This window comes from Anopheles ziemanni, chromosome 3 (genome assembly GCF_943734765.1).
Source record: "Anopheles ziemanni chromosome 3, idAnoZiCoDA_A2_x.2, whole genome shotgun sequence".
Classification (NCBI taxonomy): Eukaryota; Metazoa; Arthropoda; class Insecta; order Diptera; family Culicidae; genus Anopheles; species Anopheles ziemanni.
In genome coordinates, this window is record NC_080706.1 from 33,603,438 (window position 1) to 33,626,773 (window position 23,336).

A 23,336-nucleotide genomic window follows, 5' to 3' on the forward strand; every position below is an offset into this window, starting at 1 on the left:
TTGATTACCGGATTTCTTTTTTAACGATCAGTTCAAATGTTTGACATTCAAACATACATCTTAGCATGGCAACCAAACATCGGCTCGGGGAGATAACTAGACCGACGGGGGGAAAGGGAGTAAAATTAAAAACCAGAGCAACTGGGTTTAATTCAGTTCTATTGTTTGGGGATTTATACCTCTAGTGATAGGACAACTTTGCAATCTCTTTAAGATATGTTCATCATAGAAACGACCTTTCAACTTTTCTTGCGAGCATAATGCGGTTATGGACATACATTCACGGGCACGGTGTGCAGCCCCGCCAGGTCGGAGGGCAATTTTCCAGTTAAAACGAGTTCCTTGCCGAACCTTCTTGGCCATTCAAATCAATTGGCTCCAATTGTCTCCCGAGGGGAAACCTAGCATCGGTGTAGATTTAGTTTAATACCATTAAGCATGCAATCGGGTGGCATAAACGGGACGGCCAAGGAGAAAACAAACAAATCGCAACTATATTTGTACGTTCACGCGCGCGCTCCTCGCGAAAGATGTCACGTATCGTTCGAAGGCGGTAGAAAATCTTACACCCGATTTAGGCCGCCATTGCTGCGGAGGTCTCTTTACTCGGCACGCTTGCAACGGAATCATCATCAAGGGCTCAAAACCATCGACCGACCGACCGACCGACCGACCGACGTGGTTTGACACGGGAATTGCAATTGACTTTGATTGGAGCTGACCGGAGCTTCCTAGACAAACGCAACGCCGAGCTTGTTCTACTTGGAAGCGAATTGGAAAATGTCCTCTCGACTTTGCGATGGTGCTTCAGCTCCGAATGCTCGAAAACGTAGCGCTGGAAACAAACAAACAGCCCACTCCTCCGAGATAAACAACGCCTCAAGGACCTCCAGAGGTTCTACCCAAATTGTACAGCCCTTAATTGAGCACACTCGAGCACACGTGCCAAGAGCCAGCTGATGCTGGGTAAAGCATTTCGAGGCACACACAGCATTCCTCCAGGTTGCGAGCTAAGGTCGAAGAAAAGGGACTCGATAATAATCTACCCAGCAAAGAATTATTTTTCGGGCGCTTCTGGTTATTTCGGTGAGAGGTAAGAGGGCGCCCAATTGTTGTCCGGCAATATATTAACAGCCTCCAGAAATTGGATGCCAGTGCTCCCGGGTTTTCCTTTCCGTCCCATGCAGGTATCAAGGGTCTGCTGGTCTTGTTAGGCCGGACGGGACTTCTTGGGTGGTGAATGATGAGCATAAACAATCCTCACGATCAGGCCATTAAAGGGTACAGGTTATACCGCAGCGTATCTAACATGGGGAGATGACATATTGGGAGAAAGTTTATTTCAAAGAAGATAATCTACTTACAAGCAGCTGACTTATAGAATTAAATTAATGGCAAGCTACTTGAGTTCATATATCTTGATTAAATATTGAAGAACTACACGTAAGCAATGAGGTTAGGGAAGAACTTTTTAAATCAAACCTTTGAACCTTTGGATGTCCTCGAAAAACCTCCCAGAGATCCGGAAAATGGTAGATTTAGGCTTCAACTCACAAAAATAACTCACAGTTGAAACTAAAAACTTATTTAGTCAATACTTTTTTTCTAACACTTTAAACTCTCCCATGAATTGTGGATTAAAATAATAAACCACCAACATCTTATGTTTAGTCAGCGGCTCGTTTTCACGTGCCCCACACAAGGATCGCCAACAATCAAAACATCCGACCTATCCCCTCCATTCGCGAGACATAAAGAAAGTGTGTGTTCAAGGTGACACTTTTTACGACCTCTCAATTGCATCCGGATGAAAGATTACACCCATGGCGGAAGTGCCGCCTGAGGGGACCAAAACGGGCTTGTCGAGCCGACGGATTGACACGTAATTCAATGGCTCGGTGTCAGATCTAAGGAATCAACGCAGGGGAGTCCACCCACAAAAAAGAGAGGCAAGGACTGACATTCTGCAAGCTGTTGCTTGAGCTTCCTGCTCTTCCCGTGAACGAGAATCCGCCAGGTGTCGGACGTCAAATGCAAACGCTTGAGCACTTCATCGCTGCACCATGATCGCCCGCTCGACATTGTGATCGACATGATCGTATTTTCCGTTTCTTTATCCCTCGCCGACCGCCAACGAAGAAAGTGAAAACCGGAGGCGAAAGCAGAAACCCTCCCACGTTCCGAGCGATAAATGCATCGCGTCTCAGCCGCACTTCCGTCACCAGCCTTCGCGCATGCTGAGCGGCCGGCATTCGAAGGGCTCACGTGTACGATGCACACCGATGCCGGATGCTGACAAGTAATGCCGTCGGAATGCAGTTGCAAAACAGCACGAATCGGCATACGGTACGCTATTCCGGTTGTGACGACCTTGCCCGGAACGAAAATCCAACCCAACGGAAGCACGAGAGCATGGCATGCTAATCGCTAATCGGAAAATAGGAATTACTCACATCACGTCGTAGTGTTTGTTAGTGAATTGTCACACGGCGTACTTTGGGTCAAGGATATCAGAGTCTACTCGTAACCAAAATGGCACGTGTCTGAGCGATCTGTACCATAGCAGATTATTGGACTTATGTTATGTTGGCATATTTCGGTTACATCAAAATATACTCTACACAAAATAATGTGCTCCTTCGTAACTTTCGCTCGAAAAAATCAATCAGACATTCAGTTCACTCGTCGAAACAACTCAAAACGTTCAAGTTAACCCCTGTTTTAAGAACAAACATTAAAAAAAGCTTAAATTCTCAGATAACCGTGATTGAGGACTAAGACAAACAAATCAGGTTACAATTCAATTGCAATATTCGTTTTACTTTATGCTCGCTTCAGCCATGTTCGCTGCATATCGACTTGTCAACATAACCGCAAATTATCGATCGTCCATCACGAAAGCGCAGTAACAACTCCTTCCGATCGAACAGTCCAAGCACGAGGCACGATCCGGCCCCTCTCGAAAGGACATCCCTTTGCTCGATGGAACCACAGACCACCAATCTCACGCCATCACAAACGACCCAACTCCAACGCCAACGCTGCCCATTTGGTAAGTTTCAAAACAAAAATAACTTATTATTTATACCATCGCCCGGCGGACGGAAAGATAGGCCCTCCGTCCCACAACCGTCTGCTTCTTGTTCCGTGCCCTTCTCTGAAAATCAAACAATAAATAATCGGTTAAACCTGTCACCGCGCGGCTCGCACGCCGTCCGTGTCCGAGGACATCTTCACTATCTTTCGATTTTATTTCTCTTCGCCCGCCTTCGCTTGCGGGATCTTCATTTTGTAGGTGTGCATTTTTAATCCGGCCCTCTACCCGGGGTCCCGGGCCAGCTCTGCAACATTTGTTAGGTTCCTGTGTTTGCATCATTATCATATTTACTTATTCATTCTAGCTATGTTTTCGCACCGATGCGCTCGGTCTTTTATCGGTGCTTATCGATTTATTTATTTTCCGCGAGCGTCTTCCCGAGGACCGCTGCTTCTTAGCGTTGGGTTGCTTGCTTTCTTTCCCTTAGAGATTCGCTGTTCCCAAGCTGGTCGCCGGGGTCTTCCGGGACTACCACAGATATCGGTCCAGATAAGCAGGAACCGATCAGGATACGGTCGAGGCATGATCGTGGGTGTGAAAAACAAACCAGACATCCCTCGCCATCCCTCATCGGGGGTAGAATTTTCCTCAAAGGGTACAACACAAGAAGGACCAGAACGGTCTTCCGATAAATGTGATCGACAGGACTGCGTGTTTAATGATAAATCCGAGCAGAAGATTCAAATCAGCAACACCAAAATCGCTTAACAAACGTTTTTGTTTTGATCATTGCGTATGTGTAATTGCCGTCCAACAAGAATCTATAAGTAATAACAAATATTCTCATGCCACAAATTATTATTAACGCTTCGAGTTACAAAATTGTCGTAACGGACAGCTCAAACGCAAATCATATGTTTCTAGCACGCAAGGAAACGCCAGGACAGCAAGACCTCGGCTGTAAAACATCTCTTCGCTTCATTTACGGAAGATAATGCACGACAATTCAAGCTGATTTTGCTCTGAATTGGGTAATTGTGACTAATACTCGTTTGTGGTCTATCGGCCGTTCTTGGGTATACGAAGATGCCCGCCGGCGGTGGTCGACTTGATGGCCACACTCGACGGGAAGATCATCGAGCAAGACAAATGGTTAAAGAAACGATACAGAGATTTAAATAAGAGAAAAAGTGAGGAACTGTTTGAGTACGAATGTGAGTTTTTAAAATTTGGTATAAGGAAATAAGGAGTTATAACAGAGTCATTTTGTTTGTTACTGCGTTTCTCTATCACTATTAAAAACTTCAACATTTGATTAATAAAAACTTAAGTATCCAAAATGACATATAGTTATTGACTTAAATAAAAGTAGAATAACGTTCTAACATTCAAATCCTGTAAAAGAGAAAGATTAAAGCAAGTAAACCCATCTATGAACAAATATTTATTAAAACTCTAACGAACTCTGCTGCATAGGAAGTGAATGCAAAAAGAGCACTGTTCGAAGGCGATCCCAAACTAAATGATTTAGCCGACAAAGTGCCACCGTAAATCTTAAATGGTCATCATAAAACTTTGTCTATGGATATAAAACAATTCAAAGCGCGTTGCTGACTCCATATTGCTTCGTTTTTCCATTACTTCCTATATCTTACTTGCCAAGTACCGACCGTTTTCAATCACAATTTGCGTCCATGCTTGACTGCATCGGTACCTAGGAAGCACACATCCACCGGCCGATTGGCGACAATTTACGATATCTGCCAAGCAAATTGGTACCAACCTTTGGCGCAGGTTATTTTTACGAGCAAAGCGCGATACTACTAGCTTCCCTCCTAGAAGCACGCATTTATTGCATAAATAAACGACGAGGCAGGAAAAGGATGTAGAAGCAGATCGTTTTGTTTCTGTTGACGCCGTTTCTTTTTCTGCCCAATCCCTGTATACTCTATTAATGTGATGCAAACTATTGTCTTTACGTAATCGCGGATCGTGACTGTGGAGCTTGACGAGCCCTTAGACGCCAACATGCTGAGGGCCGTTGTGAAATAATAATCGCGATGGAAACGTTAGATGCATTTTAAGCCCCCACTGCATAGAGGCTGCGCAATTGCTGGTGTTTGTGTCATAAACTCCGTTTTACACAATAAAGCCGGAATAAACATCGTTTCTTATCAGCGCTATCATGTTCAAGTAAAATTTGTAAACAGTGTTAAAGCAAAAAAAAGGAAAAAAACGATCCGTATGTAAAAACAAGTCGCTTTCCCATACCGGGAATCGAACCCGGGCCTTCCGGGTGAGAGCCGGATATCCTAACCACTAGACAATATGGGATTGTTATGTCAGGGGCAACTATACGCATACAGTAGAAACAGTAAAGCTATAATGCTATTTTAAATGTGGTGTTTAACATTTCGTCTTTTTGTGAAAACCGTGTAGTAAGTGACTTAGTCAAGTCACTTCTAAATACTTTCAGCATTAAAATCATAACCGGAGCTAAGGCCAAGAAATTAAATAATTACGCGAAAAAAATCCCTTCAAAACATCTTTAACTATCCCATCCAATTGCGGTTCTTTCTCTCGTGGCATTGTTCCTTAGAAGGTATCACATATGGTCACCGACGAGGATTTGGTTTGGCTACAATACGGAGGCCCGAACCACAGACACTGAGATGCACTGTGCGAGAGTAGTGTTTTCGTTGGATGTTGGATTCTGAATTGATTTAAATTAGTCTCAATGAGCATGAATGGCAGCGTGCGCGGGAAATGGGAATGGTCCGTTTGCAGGCTTCCATTCAGTAGTGGTGAAGCGACAGCGCGTCAAACCTCGTAAATCCTCCCCAGCAAGCCCAGCTTTAGCATAGCTTTGACCGTAGATTGGCCCTTTGTGATAGTTCGTTTCGCGCCTTTACTGCCCTACGCCACCGTGTTTTCTTCCACCGCAACAAGTGTATCCCGGCGTTGACCGTCCTTTCCCCTCCGTGGAATCCCCACGGCGTGGATTTGTTATTGTTCAACGGCTGCTGACGTACCACCCTGTGGTTCTACGCGGATCACACGGACGCAGATCACGAACACACATCGCCAGAGATTCGGCATCTGTCTCGAGATCGCATTCATCTGGAAGGAACTCAGCCCGCCTCGGAAAGTGCTACTAGCATGTGTTGAATCGGTCGCGGTGCTACAACCACCACGGCAGTATCAAGCAGTATCAATCCACCCGAGACGGCACAGGTACAGCTAATCGGCGTCAATTGCAGCGAGATAGCGAGTGAGTGCTGACACACTGCGGAGAATCGTGCGAATCTGCGTGGCTCCAGAGAACGGCTCCAACCTGCCTGGTGAAGGTGTCCCTGTTTGGCGGCGATATCCTGCTGTGCGAGGGCGGCAAGAAAGAAAGGCGCAAAGTGAAAGTGCATGCCGTGCTGCAATGTGCTGCTAGCGGCAGGTGAGATGCGGTGTAACGGGAACGTCCGAGGCCCGATGGAGTCTGTGTGCAAAGTCGCGAGCAAGTACGATAAGCGGCAGGAGTCGGAGCAGCAACAACAACCTCCCGACTCCGTCACCACTTCCAGTGGCGGCTGTGGACTGGGAATCGATGAACGCACCGGACGGCTTCAATGGTGTCCCGGGTACCGGTTCGTGAAGATCCTGTTCGTCATTCCGGCCGCGATGCTTCCGATCGGTTTGCTGTTTCTGCTGTTGTCTCGGTTTCAGGTCGTCGGTTCGGTCGAGCTAGGATGCGGTGAGATTGGCTCCTATGCGGAAGAATCCGGTATGGGTGATAACTACCTCACCGATGGAGAAGCTTCCGAGTGGCCGGACCTGACCACAGCTAGCACCGAACGGCAGTGCCAACCGATACCGAAGCTCCTAAGCGAAACCATCGACACCGAGGATCGTGGACTTTTGCGTGACATCATCCGGACGTCGTTCATTCCGACGGAAAAGCGCGTCCTACCAGCGGACTGTTTACCGGGGGACCCTTTGTCGCCCCAGGAAGTGAAACAAGGACGTCAACGGCGACGTGTGAGAAAGTCTCTCTCCTGGTTAGACGACAGCCGGAGCAGTCCGGAGAGCATACGGGCAGCGCAGGTACAGATTATGCGGCAGTACATGGACCTCGGGGCGGACCCGTGTGACGACTTCTACCAGTACGCCTGCGGGAACTGGGACCGGGTGAATCCGATACCGAAGGATAAAGCCGCACTGGACACGTTCGAGCTGCTGCGCGAAAGTCTCGATCTGGTGCTGAAAAACCTACTCTTGGGTGACGATAGTGTGCCGTCTTCCCCCGGCGCGGAAGAAAGTCTGCCCGAGGTGGGCAATGCGCTCTCAACCGTCCGTTCGACAACGGCACCGAGTTCTCAACACAACCAACCCGTTGATGACGTACCGTTGCGTCGTGTGCGAAAGCGAGTTGGCCGTGGTTGGCGACGGCGAAGGCGACGTCGTGCGGTTCAGAACAAACTCATCATCCGGACGACGCAGGTGAAGCGCGTTAGAAGAAGGGAACTCAAGTCGGATGACGATGCGGAAACGAAAGCACGCCATCTGTTTGTGTCCTGCATGAACTATGAGCTGATCAAGCAGAGAGGACTGGAACCGTTGAAGCGATTGCTGGATAGCCTCGGTGGATGGCCCCTGCTCGATCCGAACTGGGATGAAACCGGCTTCGACTGGCTGAACCTGACGGCGTACATTCGCCGTTACAACAACGATGTGCTGATAGTCGAGTGGGTTGGTCCGGACATTAAGAATTCGGATGAAAATATCGTGCAGTTTGACCAGACGACACTCGGGTTGCCGACGCGCGAGTACTACCTACAGGCCGCCAACCGGAAGTACCTGGATGCGTACCGTCTGTTTATGGTGGAGGTAATCGAGCTGCTCGACGTGCCACCGGCGACGGCCCAGCGAGCCACGGACGAGATGATTGAGTTCGAGGTGCAGCTAGCGAACATTACTAACCCACCGGAGGAGCGCAACAACGTGTCGACCCTGTATAGGAAGATCATCCTGGAGAACCTGCACGATGAAGTACCGGAGATTGATTGGACGAGGTACCTGGAGATCGTTACCGAGCGCAAGGTGAATACGTCCGACTTTGTGGTGATGTTTGCTATGAATTACATGCAGGACCTGGTGGAGTTGATCGGCCAAACGGAGCCACGTATCGTGGCCAACTATCTACTGTGGCGATTCGTTCGTCACCGGATCAACAATCTGGACGATCGGTTTCTCGGTGCCAAGCAGCGCTTCTCGAATGCGTTATTCGGGCGGGAGAAGAATCCACCACGGTGGAAGAACTGTGTGACGCAGGTTAACGCCAACATGGGAATGGCGGTTGGGGCGATGTTCGTGAGGCGATACTTTGACGAGAACAGCAAGAAGGACACGCTCAAGATGACCCACGAGCTGCAGGAGGCCTTCCGTGAGATACTGAACCAGACCGATTGGATCGATGGGTTGACCAAGCGGCTTGCCGAGAAAAAGGTGAACGCGATGTCGCTCCGGATCGGTTACCCCAACTTTATTCTGTCCCAAGAAGAGCTGAACGCCCGCTACGCCAGTCTCACCGTTCACCCGGAGCGATACTTCGAAAACACGCTCAACGTGCTCAGTCACATACGGCGAACGGATCAGGAGAAGCTTGGCCAGGTGGTGAACAAAACGGCCTGGCATACGGCACCGGCTGTGGTGAACGCGTACTATAGCCGCAACAAGAACCAGATCATGTTCCCCGCTGGGATCCTGCAGCCACCGTTCTACCACCGTCACTTCCCAAAGTCGATCAACTACGGTGGCATTGGCGTGGTGATCGGGCACGAGCTGACACACGGTTTCGACGACAAGGGTCGGCTGTTCGATCGCGACGGTAACCTGTACCGCTGGTGGAGCGACAACGCCATCGAGGCGTTCCACGAGCGGGCAGCTTGTTTGGTGCAGCAGTACAGCAAGTACACGATCGACGAGATCGGCGTCCAGCTCGATGGGGAAAACACACAGGGCGAGAACATCGCCGACAACGGTGGCATCAAGCAGGCGTTCCTCGCCTACACCAAATGGCTTTCCGCGCAGACCGACCCACGCGTTCTGGCCCTCGAGACCCTTCCGGGGCTGAACGTCACCAACACGCAGCTGTTCTTCCTGAACTTTGCACAGATCTGGTGCGGTGCGATGCGCCCGGAAGCGACCCGGAACAAGCTCAAGACGGCCGTACACAGTCCCGGGCGGTTCCGGGTGATCGGTACGCTGTCCAACTCGGAGGACTTTGCCCGCGAGTTCCGGTGCCCGGTTGGGAGCGTTATGAACCCGGCCGAAAAGTGTAGCGTGTGGTAGTGAAGGGGAACTACACGTGCCCGGTACGGACTCTGTAAATAAAACAACCGGCGAATTGGATAGCAATAAAGTGTCCTGCCATGTTAACATGTGAGACTACATGTGCTCCGCGAAGGTATGATGAAATCCCGGCTACCGATTACACGCTGCGGTTTCGCGGAGAAACACAACACCACCGTACGAGCTCGTCTCGTTTGTGGCAAAAGAATTTAATTGAATCCACTCTATCATTCTCGGTCACAACGTGTTCCTCAGGTTCCGAAAATCTTCCCTTCCAACCGTAGCCACTGTTATCCAATTTATGCGTCGTGGATCAAATTTCGTCGAGGTCGAAACGCTTTCCTGGTTCCGCCGTTAATACCGTTAGTCGTCGTGGTTAAGCGATGTGATTACCCACACTTGCTTAATCTTCCTTCTGCGTGCAGGTTCGGGTAGTAAAGTAGTTGATACTACTGTATATCGTTTAGAATGGCTAGTTAGTACATCTAGGACGAGAACATTTATGAGAAAATAGGATTGTGAAACAGTTAGATAGGCTTATAGTCAAAGAACTATATAATGTTATTGTTGATGTTTATTGAGTATTGTGTTGAATATTTCAAAGTGGAAAAGATTTGAAACGCATGTTTCACTTAGCAGAAACGTTCTAGACGTCGTTCCTACTTCCTCCTCTTGATCGAGAGCTCGTTACTATGGTAACCCGATGACGTAACGAGATTATCCAACTAGAATTGGATCAATTTCGGACAAGACACACGCGTACCAAGCAAATGATTTGTAAGACCAAACTTTAAAAATAAACTGTTTTAATGATACACCTATGATCAATATTTTATTAAAAGTACCCTCAAAAGAGGTCAATAGCTTACACTGGAGGATGCATAAATGGTAAGATCGTTTACACCACACATGCCGGCCCGACGGAGATGATCGTGAACAGCTGATGCAGGAAGTAGTACCACTTCCATGACCACCGGACACTCCAATCCCTCCTCCCACAGTAGGACCAACTCTTGGTCAACCCAAACGACGATGGCGACGACGACGACGACGACGTGTTCCGGTGGTGAGAACGCACATTCCCCAACACTGCAAGTGTCGGTGGACGGTGTTCGGTTTTTCGAAACCATTCCAGAAATAACCGCGTCCTCCACCTTTTGGCGAAATCGACTGTGGCCGAGCTGAAAGTCGTTCCCCTGTGGACCGATGGTATCCGGATATGTGGACGATGGTATTTCTTGCATGGCACGGAAAGTGTTTCAAACCACGATTTCCAGCAGCACAACCAGCCTGTGCGATCCTCTTGGGAAATGTGTAATGGTTGGTGTAACGACCACATCGTATCATGCCTCAGTACGGATACTCCTTCACCCTCCTCATGGCCAACCGTGACTCTCCTTCCCTCCGCAAAGAAGTGCTAGTTGCGTGGTGTTACAAAATAGTTTAAACTCGATGGCAGCAAACCGATTACGGAAGCAACGAACCAAGCGGTTGGCCAAACCGGTGCCGTCGACGCGCTGTACACCCACCGTTGCGCATCTGCCGTGTAGCGTCGGCCTGCATTTAACAGAAGGATCCCATCGGATGACATCGGATGCGACAACGAAAAAGTTGTGCATGCTAAATTTAGGATACGGTCATCTTCACGGATGCGCACGCTCACACATACATCCCGGGTTGGTTGGCCGGCGGTGCAACTACGGTACTACTGATCAGCCCGGTGCAGTTGGGCGGAACGAAACGGAAGTGTTTTGGCCAACACCGGTGCAACAGCGCGCACCGAAATGCCGAAAGGCAATTGCCTCCGATCGGAAATCGCCCCAAAAAACTTCCCTTACATTTAACTGGGTCGCAATTGGTTTGATGGATAGAGATATCGGAATAACTGCGGAACCGAGCGTAAAACTTAAATGTCACAAATAATTTCCAGACGAGGCCGTAACCAACTGGGACGTCTAGACATCCGTGTTCTAATGGACATGACATAGGAGCAGTGTTTCATGTCTTTAAGGTATAGAAAGATATGCTTTCGAAAGCTGTTAGTAACCTTCAAGTACATTTATTATTTGTTACATAAGAGAAAATGTAGGTTTGATTTTATCATCTCAACTCTACATGCTGTTGGCTTAATTTGTTTTAGTCAAAAATAAATAGCGGTATCCAATTTAAAATCAATTACTTTTATCTTTTTTCCGACTTCAATATGCTACTCTGAAAGGTTTGGGGTTTTACTGAGATTTTCCTTACAGAGAGGCAATAAAATTCGCTCCATTTTTGGAGCCTGCTTCTGCTCGATTCTGTGCATGGATATTCAAATTTCACCTTTGAAAATTCTATTACGGAACCGTCAAGCAGCGAAACCTGTACGGAGTCGTAATTCCCGCAAAATAGCAGTCTCCACCTGTTGGTGCAATTAGGGATGCAAATCACTGCGAACAGAAGTTGCATCGATACCAACCAATGCGCAGTCAGAGAGTTTTCTTTTTGTCGGCATCAGTCATTAGCAAAAACACCAGGCCCCAAGCAAGTGCCAGCTGGTACGAGCTAAGACTTCTTAGCTCCACCGTTCTTTTTATGTTCAGAGTGGGGTCAACGTACGTTGTTCAAATAAAATAAACTGTCAGCTATCGAGGGGGGGAAAAGAGTAGTACCTCGGAAGCAACTAGAAGAGAACAAAGTTAAATAAATCAGTAAGTATGCATACTAAACACCGATCGTTTCCATCATCGCTCGGAGGTGAGGAAACATAGATAATATATTGAAAGAAAAATAGGGAAACAGCGATGGAAACACAATAGGGTTAGGAAGTGGAAGTTGACGCGCGATAAAAATGGCGGCCAAGCGCGCGCGCGCAACAAAACTGAGGAGAGAACTCCGTATAAATGGAGCGCGGGTGGAAGGAGGAAGTGCAAACAGGAAACAAACGCCGATGGTTCTGGAATTAGAATACTAAACAGGGCCTGCTGCTGGTGGGTCCGAACCGGTCAAGTTGGAAGTCGGTAGCACTTGTCAAACGAACATGTCGTGCGTGCGCACCAACCAAGGTATATGGGTTCAGCGGAAGCGACCTGCTGGTGCGGAAGACAATGGCCACCAAGGGCCACGCGACACCACATCCCCCGCCGGGGATGTGCTCCCCCTTTTGCTGCCCGCTCCTTGTACGGTGGTGGCCCATCAGCCTTAGATGGGAAACGTTTTGGTTGGGGCGGGGTTAGGCTGGTTTCGTAACCCCGGTGGCTACTTTTACCGACGGAACCAGGCGGGAAAGGTGCCCCATCGCCTGCACTCCCCAGGCACACAGTTCCGCTCTGTTTTATGGCTTTGGAAGCAAAACGCTGCCGGTGGCCATTGCAGGCATCGCCCGGAACGTCCCGTTAGGTCCCCAATTCAAGAGCCGTTTTTCGTGGCAAGCCTTCCTTCCGCGGCAAATCACAAACATCACAATCTCATTTGATAGCAGATACTTTAGCTTGGGAGCAATTCCCCAATCAAGCAGCGTGTGAAGTCGTAAAAGGATGCCCCGCAATTTGCAGAACACAGCTGTCAAAGGATATTATTGCTTTCTCACGAGTTCCTCTGCTTTGGCAGTGTTCCTGTTCTAGCTCTGGCGGTGTAGAACGTCATAAATCTTCATTAACACCTACTGGTCGGGTCCATCTGCTTTGGCAAACGCTGATTTGTGAATGGTTGGCCGGAATCTTAGGCAGCGGGGTTTGTACAAGGATTTAGCTGCAAACTGCATGTCAAATCGTAGAAGATTAATGGATCACTACCGAATTATTGACCAGGCGTGGCCGGGAAGCAGAGGTAATTTATTTAAATGAACACAGCAATGAACAGAAATGCAAAAAAAATGATACCAAAAACAACAGTAGAGGTCTGTGTAAGCGATGTCCTTATGCCACATGCCGGAAGCGACAAAAAAGTTTCGGGATAGCAGAACGTAGTTTCGATCTACGGACCTCTGGGTTATGGGCCCAGCACGCTTCCACTGCGCCACTCTGCTCTTCATGCATGGAGGGTGCTTAATGCTTAATATAATGTGTGTGTTATTTTTACTATACCATTACTTCGGCTGAGTATGTTGTGCAAACGCTGTGGAATTGGCTAGGCGCTTTACACCTCCCATTTGCTATGCAGCTCGAACGAAACATGCGCTACCTTCTGCAGCACTGCACGCCTGTTCTCCAGGCAAAATGTCGCCCTCAATGGAGGTTGCGAATGGAGTGAACGAACTCAAATGCCACCTCTCGAACGGGTCGACTTTACTGTGCTGACTAACAGTTTGAATATAAAAAGAAAATAACTTGCACACACGTCTTGCAGTCAAACACATACGGTTTGTTTCTCAATATGGCTCGCGGTTAACGGGCTAGACTTGCTGTAGGTTTGGAAATACCAAAATGAGACAGAGACAGAATTTTTTAGACAATGATTACATTTGATCTCATTATCGTTACATTTCATTGGAAATATAATTATGAGTAACATAAAGTAAAATGTCTCTCGCGTTCGGGTAAAAAGGAAATTCAGCGCCCAACGTGGGGCTCGAACCCACGACCCTGAGATTAAGAGTCTCATGCTCTACCGACTGAGCTAGCCGGGCTGCATGACTGCTCCAAGATTAGATACTAATATAAACTCACGCATCAAACATGACTATGTAATGTATCAAAGAGTTTGTTTTTCACCAGTGACTTCTAAGCCCTTATCATAAATAAACTTTCGAAAGAAACTTTGTACAGATCATGTATGTAATTTCATTTTTATTCTCATTGCCGTTACGGTTACGGTTACGGTCAAATTATGTACACCTTTTTTTTGATCATATGGAACTAGCAGATAAGAACAATCGATCGAAACAGAAACCCCGTTACCGATAGCTATTTCGAGTAGATTTAGATATCGATCGACTAATTCTTTTGATCGAAATCGTGTCGATCGATTCGTTCGCGATACCCGCCAATGTGCACTTCATTGCTTAAGCCATATACATCGCAAACTTATAGTTATGCTACTAACAAATGGGACGAAATAAACGTAATCATTTGTTGTAATCGTTTGTGTGGTGTTTATCAATTTAAATTATTAATGAAACCCCGTTTATCTCGACGGCCCCATAGCTCAGCTGGTTAGAGCGTCGTGCTAATAACGCGAAGGTCGTGAGTTCGATCCTCTCTGGAGCCATTGCATTTTTTGCTTTTATAGTTTTTCTCCAAATGATTTTCCTTTTTCCTAGAAAAGGGTTACCTTTATTACAGCACTTGTTTATGTTTCGTCTGTGGTGTTTTATATATTTTTCCTTGCATGAAATTTTCCCATCTTTTTTCAAGTACATTTTAAATTAGATGGTTTGCCAATTTCACCAGATTTGATATGCCCAGCGTTCCAAGGGCAACTATTTCTCATTGAGACGTCAATGTTGCTGCTTGCGAGCGTTCTATATTTAACGCATCATGGTTGCTTCTAGTTTACTTCGACTCCCTTGAACTGATTCAGCTGCAAGTCGTAGAAAGCGCAAGAAAACATGCCGCAAGCAACATGCTTTTCGCTTCCGCTGCATCCGGTTGACGATTTCTTGTCTGCCGGAAGGCGAGTGCAACCGTTGCCATTGTCCGCTGCCGCCAATAGCGGGTCCTGGCCGTTCACATTTTCACTTCGCTTTTCCACTTCATACATGTACATCCTCGCGATTGTTTGTTTCTCGATTGTAGCTGGCAGCTCGTTTTCCGCCGCCGGCGCAAGTGGAAAGCCGGAAACACTTCGTCAAAACATAACCGGCCCGAGCATAGGCGACACGGCATAAATGACACGATCGCTTCCGCTGAGCATAAATTGTTCACCACAAACTTGCTGGAAAATGGTAATAAACCTTCGCTAGAGGAGAGACTGAAACAAACGGCACAAAACAAGCCGTCAACAAAATTTCTAATTGATTTCTTGTCATGCTTTCTTCGCTTACGGTCTCCGCCTTTCCTCCTGCGGCAACGAGGGTTAGATTTTCCACGTCTGTACGTGCATTGCTTAATGTTTTGTCACAGTTCTGCTACCTTTGCACCGCGGTCTACCTGCGTTTCCTCAACGGGCTTTATTTTGTGACCGTTGCGCAAGATGTTGTCATGTTTTTTGAAAACATTGTCATGAACGCCTTTTCCGTTCGCGCATCGTTTCAAGTCAATAGGCCACCTTCCTCCCTACAACTTCCTTACACCTTTACCGTCTTACTCGGGTCTTTTGTCTCCCTCCATTATTTATGGTTTGATGAATGAAACATGAAATCATTACTACTGCCTGTTCAGTAATGCCTTTTTCTCTATCCATCTTCTTCCGTTCGGTTTGGGTTATTTGGGAATATGGTCAAAATTAAATTAAAAAAGCACCTCGTGTGAAGAACGGTTTACAATATCCCAAAGATGGATAGAAGTTAATAAATTTCCAAAAACCTCGAAAAGTACAGGTGTAGAAAAAGTTCCCAAAGAGTTCCGGGCAATAATATCGAACGTGTTGACAGGGTTGATGAATTAATTTAAACCCTGCCGATGCCAGATTTATGTTTGTGGAAGGAAACGTTCACTACTTTCTTCGACTTTAATGGTTAAGGCAAGCGTGAGAAGCAAAATTGACGTGTCTGCTATTGAGACGCGGGTTTTAATTATCTGGTTTCCGGTTATATACACACGCACACACTTTCTAGTATCATTAGTCAATGGTGCAGTATCGAATTTTTTCCCACCCACCACCCAACACGGCGGCCCCATAGCTCAGCTGGTTAGAGCGTCGTGCTAATAACGCGAAGGTCGTGAGTTCGATCCTCTCTGGAGCCAATCAGATAATATTTTTTAGCATGAAAATATTTTACAGTAACTGGAACCGAAGTCTTGCATTCGAGCGGCACTATTAAAAATATCTCTCACCATCTTATGTTAAAGTCAGGCGTAAATACAAAAGTAAGGCAAAGTGGAAAATATGCATGCAGGAATCTCATCGGCTACGGATTAGCAATATTGTAGAAAACAACACAATGAAAATTACAATCTTCACTGCCCAGGGAGAACTGGAGCCGCTCGCAGCTTTGCATAACTATTTGCTACGTCAGCTGGAACGAATGGGCTGCACGAATAAGCACAACAGCGTAAAACAAGTTAACCCGTCCACAGTTGTTAAACATTCGCGCCTGGTAGCGGAGGATTGATCATTTAAAGTTAAAGCCAAACGTAGTTAACGGAAACCAAAACCATACAGCAACTCGGCAACATCGAGGCCCCATAGCTCAGCTGGTTAGAGCGTCGTGCTAATAACGCGAAGGTCGTGAGTTCGATCCTCTCTGGAGCCAAATATACTTTTTGGACATCGATGCAATAGTTTGTGGTCAGACACTAATTTCAACTATTTTTTTCGCTTGGGCTCGCGTTGAAATAAACCATTCTGTAGCAAAGGAACAAGTCCTTTGGCGGTTTGGCAAAGGAAAACAAAAATAAATGTAGTTGAAACACGTGCGTTTTGTTACAAACCTGGAACACGTTCCACAGTCTATCCATACGCTAAACTTAGCATGTCTTGGACCATTATCCCGGTGGCAGACACTCCGCCAGCCGTTCGCGCACCTTCATTCGTCAAGTTAATGTCAAATTTTAATAACCCTTTGCTAATTGCTTAACGCGTCACCGACGTCTCTCTCGCGCCCGAGTCCACCAAAAGTCAAAATTTAAATGAACGAAACCGTATTATGTCTATTTACGAACTATGCACGCTTCCTTCTTCGCTGCTGGGCCGTGGCAAGCTGATGCGTGTCGTGCATGGGCCGCATGGCAAACCCACCCCCGACACCTGATCTTTTCTTCCACCCGAATTGCATCTTTCAAATCCACCATCGCGGCCACCGAATCGCATCTGCAATTTTTCATCTTGAGTGCGTCTGGTCTGATGTCTTGTTAGTTGCCCGTGAAATTAATGTGTCATCGACGTACCCATCGTTACCATGGAGATGTGTGTAAACAAAATTACAATGTTGAAAATGGGCAATATACACTTTGCGAAAAACAACAGGCATTTTTAAAAACTTGTTCAAAATTAACAGAGAAGTAAAATGTCGGATCGTACGTAAAAAATGTTAGCGACATTTTTTTAATTTAGTGACATAGTATCACTTTAAATTCGGTAGCACATTAGAACAACCACGCTTCGCGAAAAGTAGATAGCTCCCTATAGTTTGAAATGTACAGGAATAACAGAATGAACGTTACTTCCCCTAACGTCCATTCTTTGCTAAAGTAAACAAGATAAACGTTTGTGAGGGTTCGCGGGTTGAATGGCGTCTTGAAGGGGGTGGTTTCTTACCATTCACCATTACATGGAATCGCGAGATGATGAACTAACAAAGAAGGGGAGCCCTTATAGCACCAACATCATCACACAACCGTTTCGTTCGCGGGGACATGCCATGCACTTCGCCAACACCATTATATCCATTCATTCTTCTGTCAAACCCAGCTGTGTTCGCTGGTCGAAAGCATAAAACCTCAAATACCGAAAACAGATCCCCACGATATCACACTTGCTCCCTTTAAGTTCGCGGTTTCGCGGTTGTGAAAGGTACATTCCATTTATCAGGCCTCGGTGCACCCGTGATTGACGTGTGTGAGAAGCTGCTCAGTTCGAATAGCCCCGAATAATCGCCCCCGAGATAACGGAGACAAATTGGCCAGCAAGCATGGTGGCGTTACGGTTTTGTGCGAATTTAAACTTTATGTTCCTGGAGGCGGGACCCTTCCTGGAGCGGTACCGAGCGGCCAAGCTGGCGGGATTCTCCGGAGTCGAAGGGCCCTTCCCACCCGAGGACGTTAGCTTGCCAGCGCTGCTGGAGGTGCAGAAGGAAACTGGTTTGAAGCAAATCCTCATGAACATTGCCTTGGGTAGGATTTGTTAAAGGGGGAATTTAAAACAAGGGTTAATTTTTTAAAACGAATGAATGATTGACTTTTACAACCCGCCCTTAGGGAATGCTCCGGATGGCCAGTTCGGATGTGCTGCATTACCGGGGCGGCAAAAGGAGTTCCTGGCTAACTTGGAGCGCACGGTCGAGTATGCCAAGGCGCTTGGTTGTGGAAAGTAAGTGGTGTTTGCGAGTGAGACGAAGTAGTTTGCTATTTGATTTCAACCGTTTGTTGACACTGCAACGGATGATAAGAAGGGTGACATTGCCTTGCGCTAATAGGCAAGATGTTTGTTTGTTTTTATTTGTTCGGTAACAATCATCAACACATCACCGAAGCATCGGTGGTTCAGTGGTAGAATACTCGCCTGCCACGCGGGCGGCCCGGGTTCGATTCCCGGCCGATGCATCCTAATCTTTTTTGTAAAAACTGGTTTTACTTTTTTACAGGATTCACATAATGGCTGGAAAATTGAACGGTCCTGCTACAGATGACCACGACACCACGTACCTTGCAAACCTGCAAGTGGCCGCTCCCATTCTGGAACGGAACAACATCATCGGTGTCATCGAGCCGATCAATAAGTACGCCATTCCCGGGTACTATCTTTCTTGCTACGATAAGGGTAAGGCTCTCTAGATCCTTTCAAAAGTTATTCCCTTACTGAAACTACGACTTCCATTGTAAACCAGCCATCCAAATGATCACCGCCGTTGCCAGTCCCAACGTGAAGCTGATGTACGACATCTATCACGCGCAACACATCCGGGGTGATATCACAAACAGCATCCGGGCACTGGCGACACATATCGGGCACGTCCAGCTAGCACAGGTCCCCGGACGTAACGAACCGAACAGCGACGGTGAGCTGAACTTCCGCAACATCCTGCAAACGCTGGCCACCGACGGTCGGTACGCGGATGGATGGGTCGGGTGTGAGTACCGCCCAGTGGCCGGCACCACCGAAGGACTCGGCTGGTTGCGTGACTACGGCTACTGGCAGTGACATTGGAGTCGCACGTCTGCATAATGGATGTGAGCAAATACAGAAAGGCCACAAGTCGGGGGGAAACTTTCGGGCCAAGCGTTTCATTATTAAACCATTAGCATCCTGGTTGTTTATATAAAATAGCCTGTCTTATTGGTAGCTCAAGCCTAAGTCCATCGACACTCGAAAGAACGAAACAAAGGAAGATGGTCATCAAAGAGAGCGAGTTCGACGATTCTCTTGCCTACGCGCTACTCCGTGGCGACATGGGAACCGTCTGGGATACGTCCAAGGACGAGCGGATGGTGAACGGTACGATGGACCCGGAATTGATCCAGCGTGCCAAGGAACGGGCCATCCGGGCCCAACTCAACTCCGCCGACGGTGACACCTGCGAAACGCACGACCAGTTCTACCGAGACCACAAGCTGCTACTTGTGCTGTTCCGAGGCCTGGCGGTCATGCCGATCACACGGTCCGTGCCCGGTCGGATCACCTTCAGCTGGCGGTCGGCCGCATCCCTGTACGCCTTTTGCTTCTACACGGTGTCCACCGTGATCGTCCTGATCGTGGGCTACGAGCGCATCAAGGTGTTCCAGACCACGACCCAGTTCGACGAGTACATCTACGGCATTCTATTCGTCATCTTTCTGGTGCCGCACTTCTGGATCCCGTTCGTCGGCTGGGGCGTCGCCAAGCAGGTCGCCATCTACAAGACGATGTGGGGCGCGTTCCAGGTGCGGTACTATCGTGTCACCGGCACCTCGCTGCAGTTTCCCCACCTGAAGGTGCTGATCGTGTTCCTCTCGATCGGGTGTCTGGTGTGCGCGATTGTGTTCCTGCTTTCGCTCAGCTTTTTGCTGGAAGGGTTCGCCCTGTGGCATACGTCCGCCTACTACCACATCATCACGATGCTCAACATGAACAGCGCCCTCTGGTACATCAACAGCCGTGGCATTCGGGTCGCCTCGTCTAGCCTCTCCCGGTGCTTCCGGAAGGATGTCGCCATCGAGTGCACCGCCGCCATGATCTCGCAGTACCGGTTCCTCTGGTTGAACCTCAGCGAGCTGCTGCAGTCCCTGGGGAATGCGTACGCCCGGACCTACTCCACCTACTGCCTGTTCATGTTCGTCAACATCACCGTCGCCATCTACGGTGCCCTGTCGGAGATCATCGACCATGGGTTTGGGTTTTCCTTCAAAGAGATCGGCCTCATCGTAGACACCGTGTACTGTTCGACGCTGCTGTTCATCTTCTGCGATTGCTCGCATAACGCCACGCTTCAGGTGGCGCAGGGCGTGCAGGACACATTGCTTTCCATCAACCTGCTCAAGGTGGACCAACCAACGCAGAAGGAAATCGATCTGTTTATCCAAGCGATCGAGATGAACCCGGCCATCGTCAGTCTGAAGGGTTACGCCGAGGTCAACCGGGAGCTGCTTACATCGGTAAGCAAAAGTTGGCCTTATATGTCTTAGGCTCGTTTACTCATCCTTATCTTTAATTAATTTCATTCGCAGAGTATCGCTACCATCGCGATCTACCTGATCGTGCTGCTGCAATTTAAGCTCTCACTTATCTCCCAGCAGATCCCCGCGGAAATTATTGAAAATGTCCGACAGTTGCAAAAGTCATGAACATGCACTTGTGTCTGTGTGAGGTTTCGTGGAAAACATTATTCAAATCAGCATAATCAATTATTCGTTTCGAAGTGTAGAGTATAGCGTTAAGAGATTCAAGGTTCTATTTTCAAGCCTACACAGTGATCACGCCTTATAGGTACTTTTATGCATCGATGAAATTATTATAGCAATTGTCGCGAAAAATGCAACGTAATGTAGAATGCCATAATTACACTAATGATCAAGCCGTCATTAAAAGCAATTTTTCGTAAAAAGTTAAGAAAAAGAAAGAACCATTGATATGTCAGTTAAGGAGCAAGTTTACTAACACATCAATGCATGGATCAAAGATCTTCTTTCATGGAGCTCGTGACAGAGTCGGTATGCCTCTGAATACGAGTAAGGGAACAAACGTTCGACTTAACGTAGGAGGATATACCCCGACTCGCATAGTGAAAGAAGAAAGGATCAAAGATCACCTAAATAATTAATTAAACTAGAAAATGTTACTATGCACAAATTTGCAAACATATACTCATTTAAAGTGAAATAAAAAAAGCAAAGTATGAATTTTCAGAGATATATCCGAAACTGTCCATTATAAGTTATCACACTTGGTGCCCCGGATAGCCACAGCCGGATCCTGACGCCATACGCGGAAGTTAAAGTCACTCTCGTTCAGCCGCGAGTAGATCCAGTTTGGCAAGTTGTTGGTCAGCACCCAAAGGGTCCCGTCGTGGTCGCTGGTGAGGTCACTAGGGTAGATCAGCTCCCGATTGTCCAGATGTACCACGGCGTGGTTGTCAGCCCCGTACACCTGATTAGTGTTCCAGCAGCCGATCGAATTGCGGTTCACCTCGGCGTAGAAGAGTACTCCCGTCTTGGCGTCGTAATGGTGCATGGTGGACTGTGTGGACGCACCGCGATCCCCCAGCGCCTCGAACAGTCCCTCGTAGTTGCCGGACATGGCGATCGGTTTGTTCTGCAGTACGCTGGTGTACGTGCCGAACTCGGTCGTACTCACCATCGGATGGTAGTAAACCAACCGCGAGTCCACCTCCGGATCCCGCTGGCCAACCGCCACCGAGAAGACACCGTCATCCCAGCGGAACCGCTAGCCGGCCACGTTGAACTCAGCGCGGGTTGGATCGTGCCGGAACGAGGAGTGATTGCCAAACGCCCACATTTCGTCCGCCCGCATACTGTACACGTAGATGGCGTTCGCAACCAGATCCGGCACGTACGCGAACGCTCCGTCACAGTTCTCCGGCTCAACGTCCACCGTGATGCTAGCCATGCCGACCCCTTCCGCGACGATCGACTCCGGGATGGCGAAGCGACGCACGAGATGGTCCCGTTCCAGGTCCACGATCCAGATCTGCGGACGCTGCACCTGCCGGCGGTTGTCCGGATACTCTAGCATCCCGGTGTCTACGAACCAGAGGCGCCCACAGGCGTCCACCTGCGTGCGATACACCGAAACCAGCCGCCGCAGGTCTGGTTCATACTGAGGCTGTGGAAAACAACCAGGGAACTCATTACCCCAAAGTACACTAGAATCGTCAACGCAAAACCATCACCCTTAGCTCGTTGATCGGATAGGTTGGGTAGGCCGTCAAGGGAGGACTTCTGTCACCGGGTACCACCTGGCGCAGGTCGATCACATTCAGCGTAGCTGGCACACCCGGGCGTCGTCGAGGAATGGTAATGAAAAGTCGGTCCTTGTAGTGTGTCGCTCCCATCGGGATGTTGTTGTACGGTTGGAACGACTCGTTCTCGGCATCTCCCTGCACCCGTGGAAAAAGAATCGCAGAGCCCTTCCCTGGAACCCCAAAACACTATAGTAATTGTTGCTCGCAACCTAAACAGTAGTGTTTATGTTATGGCCATTTTACCATTTCTCTCGTTCGGAAGATCGGCATAGGAGATCTGCTTCCATTCGAACACTTTCTCAAACTCCGTGGTCTGCACACGGGACACAGCAAGCAGCAACAAACATTCGCATAATATGAGGAGGCTCATTTTTGTTGCACAGTTCCGCGTTTGTGGCGATAATCCAACGAGACTTCCCTTGATCAGATAACGATTGCACGTTGCACGTGCCTACCGATTAGAACTTAAATATTAGCATGGTTTATGTTTGCCACTTGTAATTTTATAGACTCGAACGTGATGGTCCTGTACTCCTGATCTTCAATGTAGCCGGATCGAAGGTTTCTTTTCAAGGAAATTTACTTTTTGATTCTTCGACAGGTTGGTTTGTAAATACACCTCTTGAGTACTATTACATTTAGCTATTTACAGTATTTTTGCTGGCTTTATAGGGAAACACTTTGCTGTAAAAAATAATAACTCATGGTTTACTTCAACTTTCTGGTATTGGACTACAGATACAGCAGGAACCGGTAGAAAAT

The 23,336-nt window shown here is 47.9% G+C and overlaps 5 protein-coding genes and 7 non-coding genes across 12 annotated transcripts; 7 read left to right on the top strand and 5 right to left on the bottom strand.

Moving 5' to 3' along the window:
* Positions 1-5,299: 5,299 nt before the first annotated feature.
* Trnae-cuc (transfer RNA glutamic acid (anticodon CUC)) lies at positions 5,300-5,371 on the bottom strand. Its single transcript has one exon. It is a non-coding gene; the product is annotated as a tRNA-Glu (tRNA).
* A 1,149-nt stretch (positions 5,372-6,520) lies between these two features.
* LOC131284591 (neprilysin-4) lies at positions 6,521-9,379 on the top strand. The gene has a single exon (XM_058313454.1). It carries the CDS (start codon positions 6,521-6,523, stop codon positions 9,377-9,379), a length of 2,859 nt encoding a protein of 952 aa, XP_058169437.1.
* Positions 9,380-13,313: 3,934 nt separating this feature from the next.
* Trnam-cau (transfer RNA methionine (anticodon CAU)) lies at positions 13,314-13,385 on the bottom strand. Its single transcript has one exon. It is a non-coding gene; the product is annotated as a tRNA-Met (tRNA).
* Positions 13,386-13,912: 527 nt separating this feature from the next.
* Trnak-cuu (transfer RNA lysine (anticodon CUU)) lies at positions 13,913-13,985 on the bottom strand. Its single transcript has one exon. It is a non-coding gene; the product is annotated as a tRNA-Lys (tRNA).
* Positions 13,986-14,492: 507 nt separating this feature from the next.
* Positions 14,493-14,566, top strand: Trnai-aau (transfer RNA isoleucine (anticodon AAU)). Its single transcript has one exon. It is a non-coding gene; the product is annotated as a tRNA-Ile (tRNA).
* Positions 14,567-16,129: 1,563 nt separating this feature from the next.
* Trnai-aau (transfer RNA isoleucine (anticodon AAU)) lies at positions 16,130-16,203 on the top strand. Its single transcript has one exon. It is a non-coding gene; the product is annotated as a tRNA-Ile (tRNA).
* A 435-nt stretch (positions 16,204-16,638) lies between these two features.
* On the top strand, positions 16,639-16,712 carry Trnai-aau (transfer RNA isoleucine (anticodon AAU)). The gene has a single exon. It is a non-coding gene; the product is annotated as a tRNA-Ile (tRNA).
* Positions 16,713-18,089: 1,377 nt separating this feature from the next.
* LOC131284592 (putative hydroxypyruvate isomerase) lies at positions 18,090-19,318 on the top strand. Its single transcript, XM_058313455.1, has 4 exons — positions 18,090-18,291; positions 18,376-18,487; positions 18,762-18,937; positions 19,005-19,318. Exons 1-4 carry the CDS (start codon positions 18,090-18,092, stop codon positions 19,316-19,318), a joined length of 804 nt encoding a protein of 267 aa, XP_058169438.1.
* Trnag-gcc (transfer RNA glycine (anticodon GCC)) lies at positions 18,650-18,720 on the top strand. Its single transcript has one exon. It is a non-coding gene; the product is annotated as a tRNA-Gly (tRNA).
* A 188-nt stretch (positions 19,319-19,506) lies between the features above and the next one.
* LOC131284593 (gustatory and odorant receptor 22-like) lies at positions 19,507-20,937 on the top strand. Its single transcript, XM_058313456.1, has 2 exons — positions 19,507-20,748; positions 20,821-20,937. The coding sequence occupies exons 1-2, from the start codon at positions 19,507-19,509 to the stop codon at positions 20,935-20,937; spliced, it is 1,359 nt and encodes a 452-aa protein (XP_058169439.1).
* A 583-nt stretch (positions 20,938-21,520) lies between these two features.
* LOC131284594 (L-dopachrome tautomerase yellow-f-like) lies at positions 21,521-21,949 on the bottom strand. The gene has a single exon (XM_058313457.1). The coding sequence runs from the start codon at positions 21,947-21,949 to the stop codon at positions 21,521-21,523; it is 429 nt and encodes a 142-aa protein (XP_058169440.1).
* Positions 21,950-22,036: 87 nt separating this feature from the next.
* Positions 22,037-22,944, bottom strand: LOC131284595 (L-dopachrome tautomerase yellow-f2-like). Its single transcript, XM_058313458.1, has 3 exons — positions 22,818-22,944; positions 22,503-22,744; positions 22,037-22,435 (listed from the first exon to the last, which is right to left on the bottom strand). Exons 1-3 carry the CDS (start codon positions 22,942-22,944, stop codon positions 22,037-22,039), a joined length of 768 nt encoding a protein of 255 aa, XP_058169441.1.
* Between the last annotated feature and the right edge of the window lie 392 nt (positions 22,945-23,336).

What these genes read in the sequence shown, in the direction of transcription:
- LOC131284592 (XM_058313455.1), top strand. Translation starts at nt 18,090, where the DNA reads ATGGTGGCGTTACGGTTTTGTGCGAATTTAAACTTTATGTTCCTGGAG. An exon ending in AAGGCGCTTGGTTGTGGAAA is followed by an intron (nt 18,488 to 18,761) that starts GTAAGTGGTGTT and finishes ACTTTTTTACAG; the next exon opens with GATTCACATAATGGCTGGAA. An exon ending in TCTTTCTTGCTACGATAAGG is followed by an intron (nt 18,938 to 19,004) that starts GTAAGGCTCTCT and finishes ATTGTAAACCAG; the next exon opens with CCATCCAAATGATCACCGCC.
- LOC131284595 (XM_058313458.1), bottom strand. Translation starts at nt 22,944, where the DNA reads ATGAGCCTCCTCATATTATGCGAATGTTTGTTGCTGCTTGCTGTGTCC. An exon ending in TCTTCCGAACGAGAGAAATG is followed by an intron (nt 22,745 to 22,817) that starts GTAAAATGGCCA and finishes TTGGGGTTCCAG; the next exon opens with GGAAGGGCTCTGCGATTCTT. An exon ending in ATCCGATCAACGAGCTAAGG is followed by an intron (nt 22,436 to 22,502) that starts GTGATGGTTTTG and finishes TGTTTTCCACAG; the next exon opens with CCTCAGTATGAACCAGACCT.
- LOC131284591 (XM_058313454.1), top strand. Translation starts at nt 6,521, where the DNA reads ATGGAGTCTGTGTGCAAAGTCGCGAGCAAGTACGATAAGCGGCAGGAG.
- LOC131284594 (XM_058313457.1), bottom strand. Translation starts at nt 21,949, where the DNA reads ATGGTGAGTACGACCGAGTTCGGCACGTACACCAGCGTACTGCAGAAC.
- LOC131284593 (XM_058313456.1), top strand. Translation starts at nt 19,507, where the DNA reads ATGGTCATCAAAGAGAGCGAGTTCGACGATTCTCTTGCCTACGCGCTA. An exon ending in ACCGGGAGCTGCTTACATCG is followed by an intron (nt 20,749 to 20,820) that starts GTAAGCAAAAGT and finishes TTTCATTCGCAG; the next exon opens with AGTATCGCTACCATCGCGAT.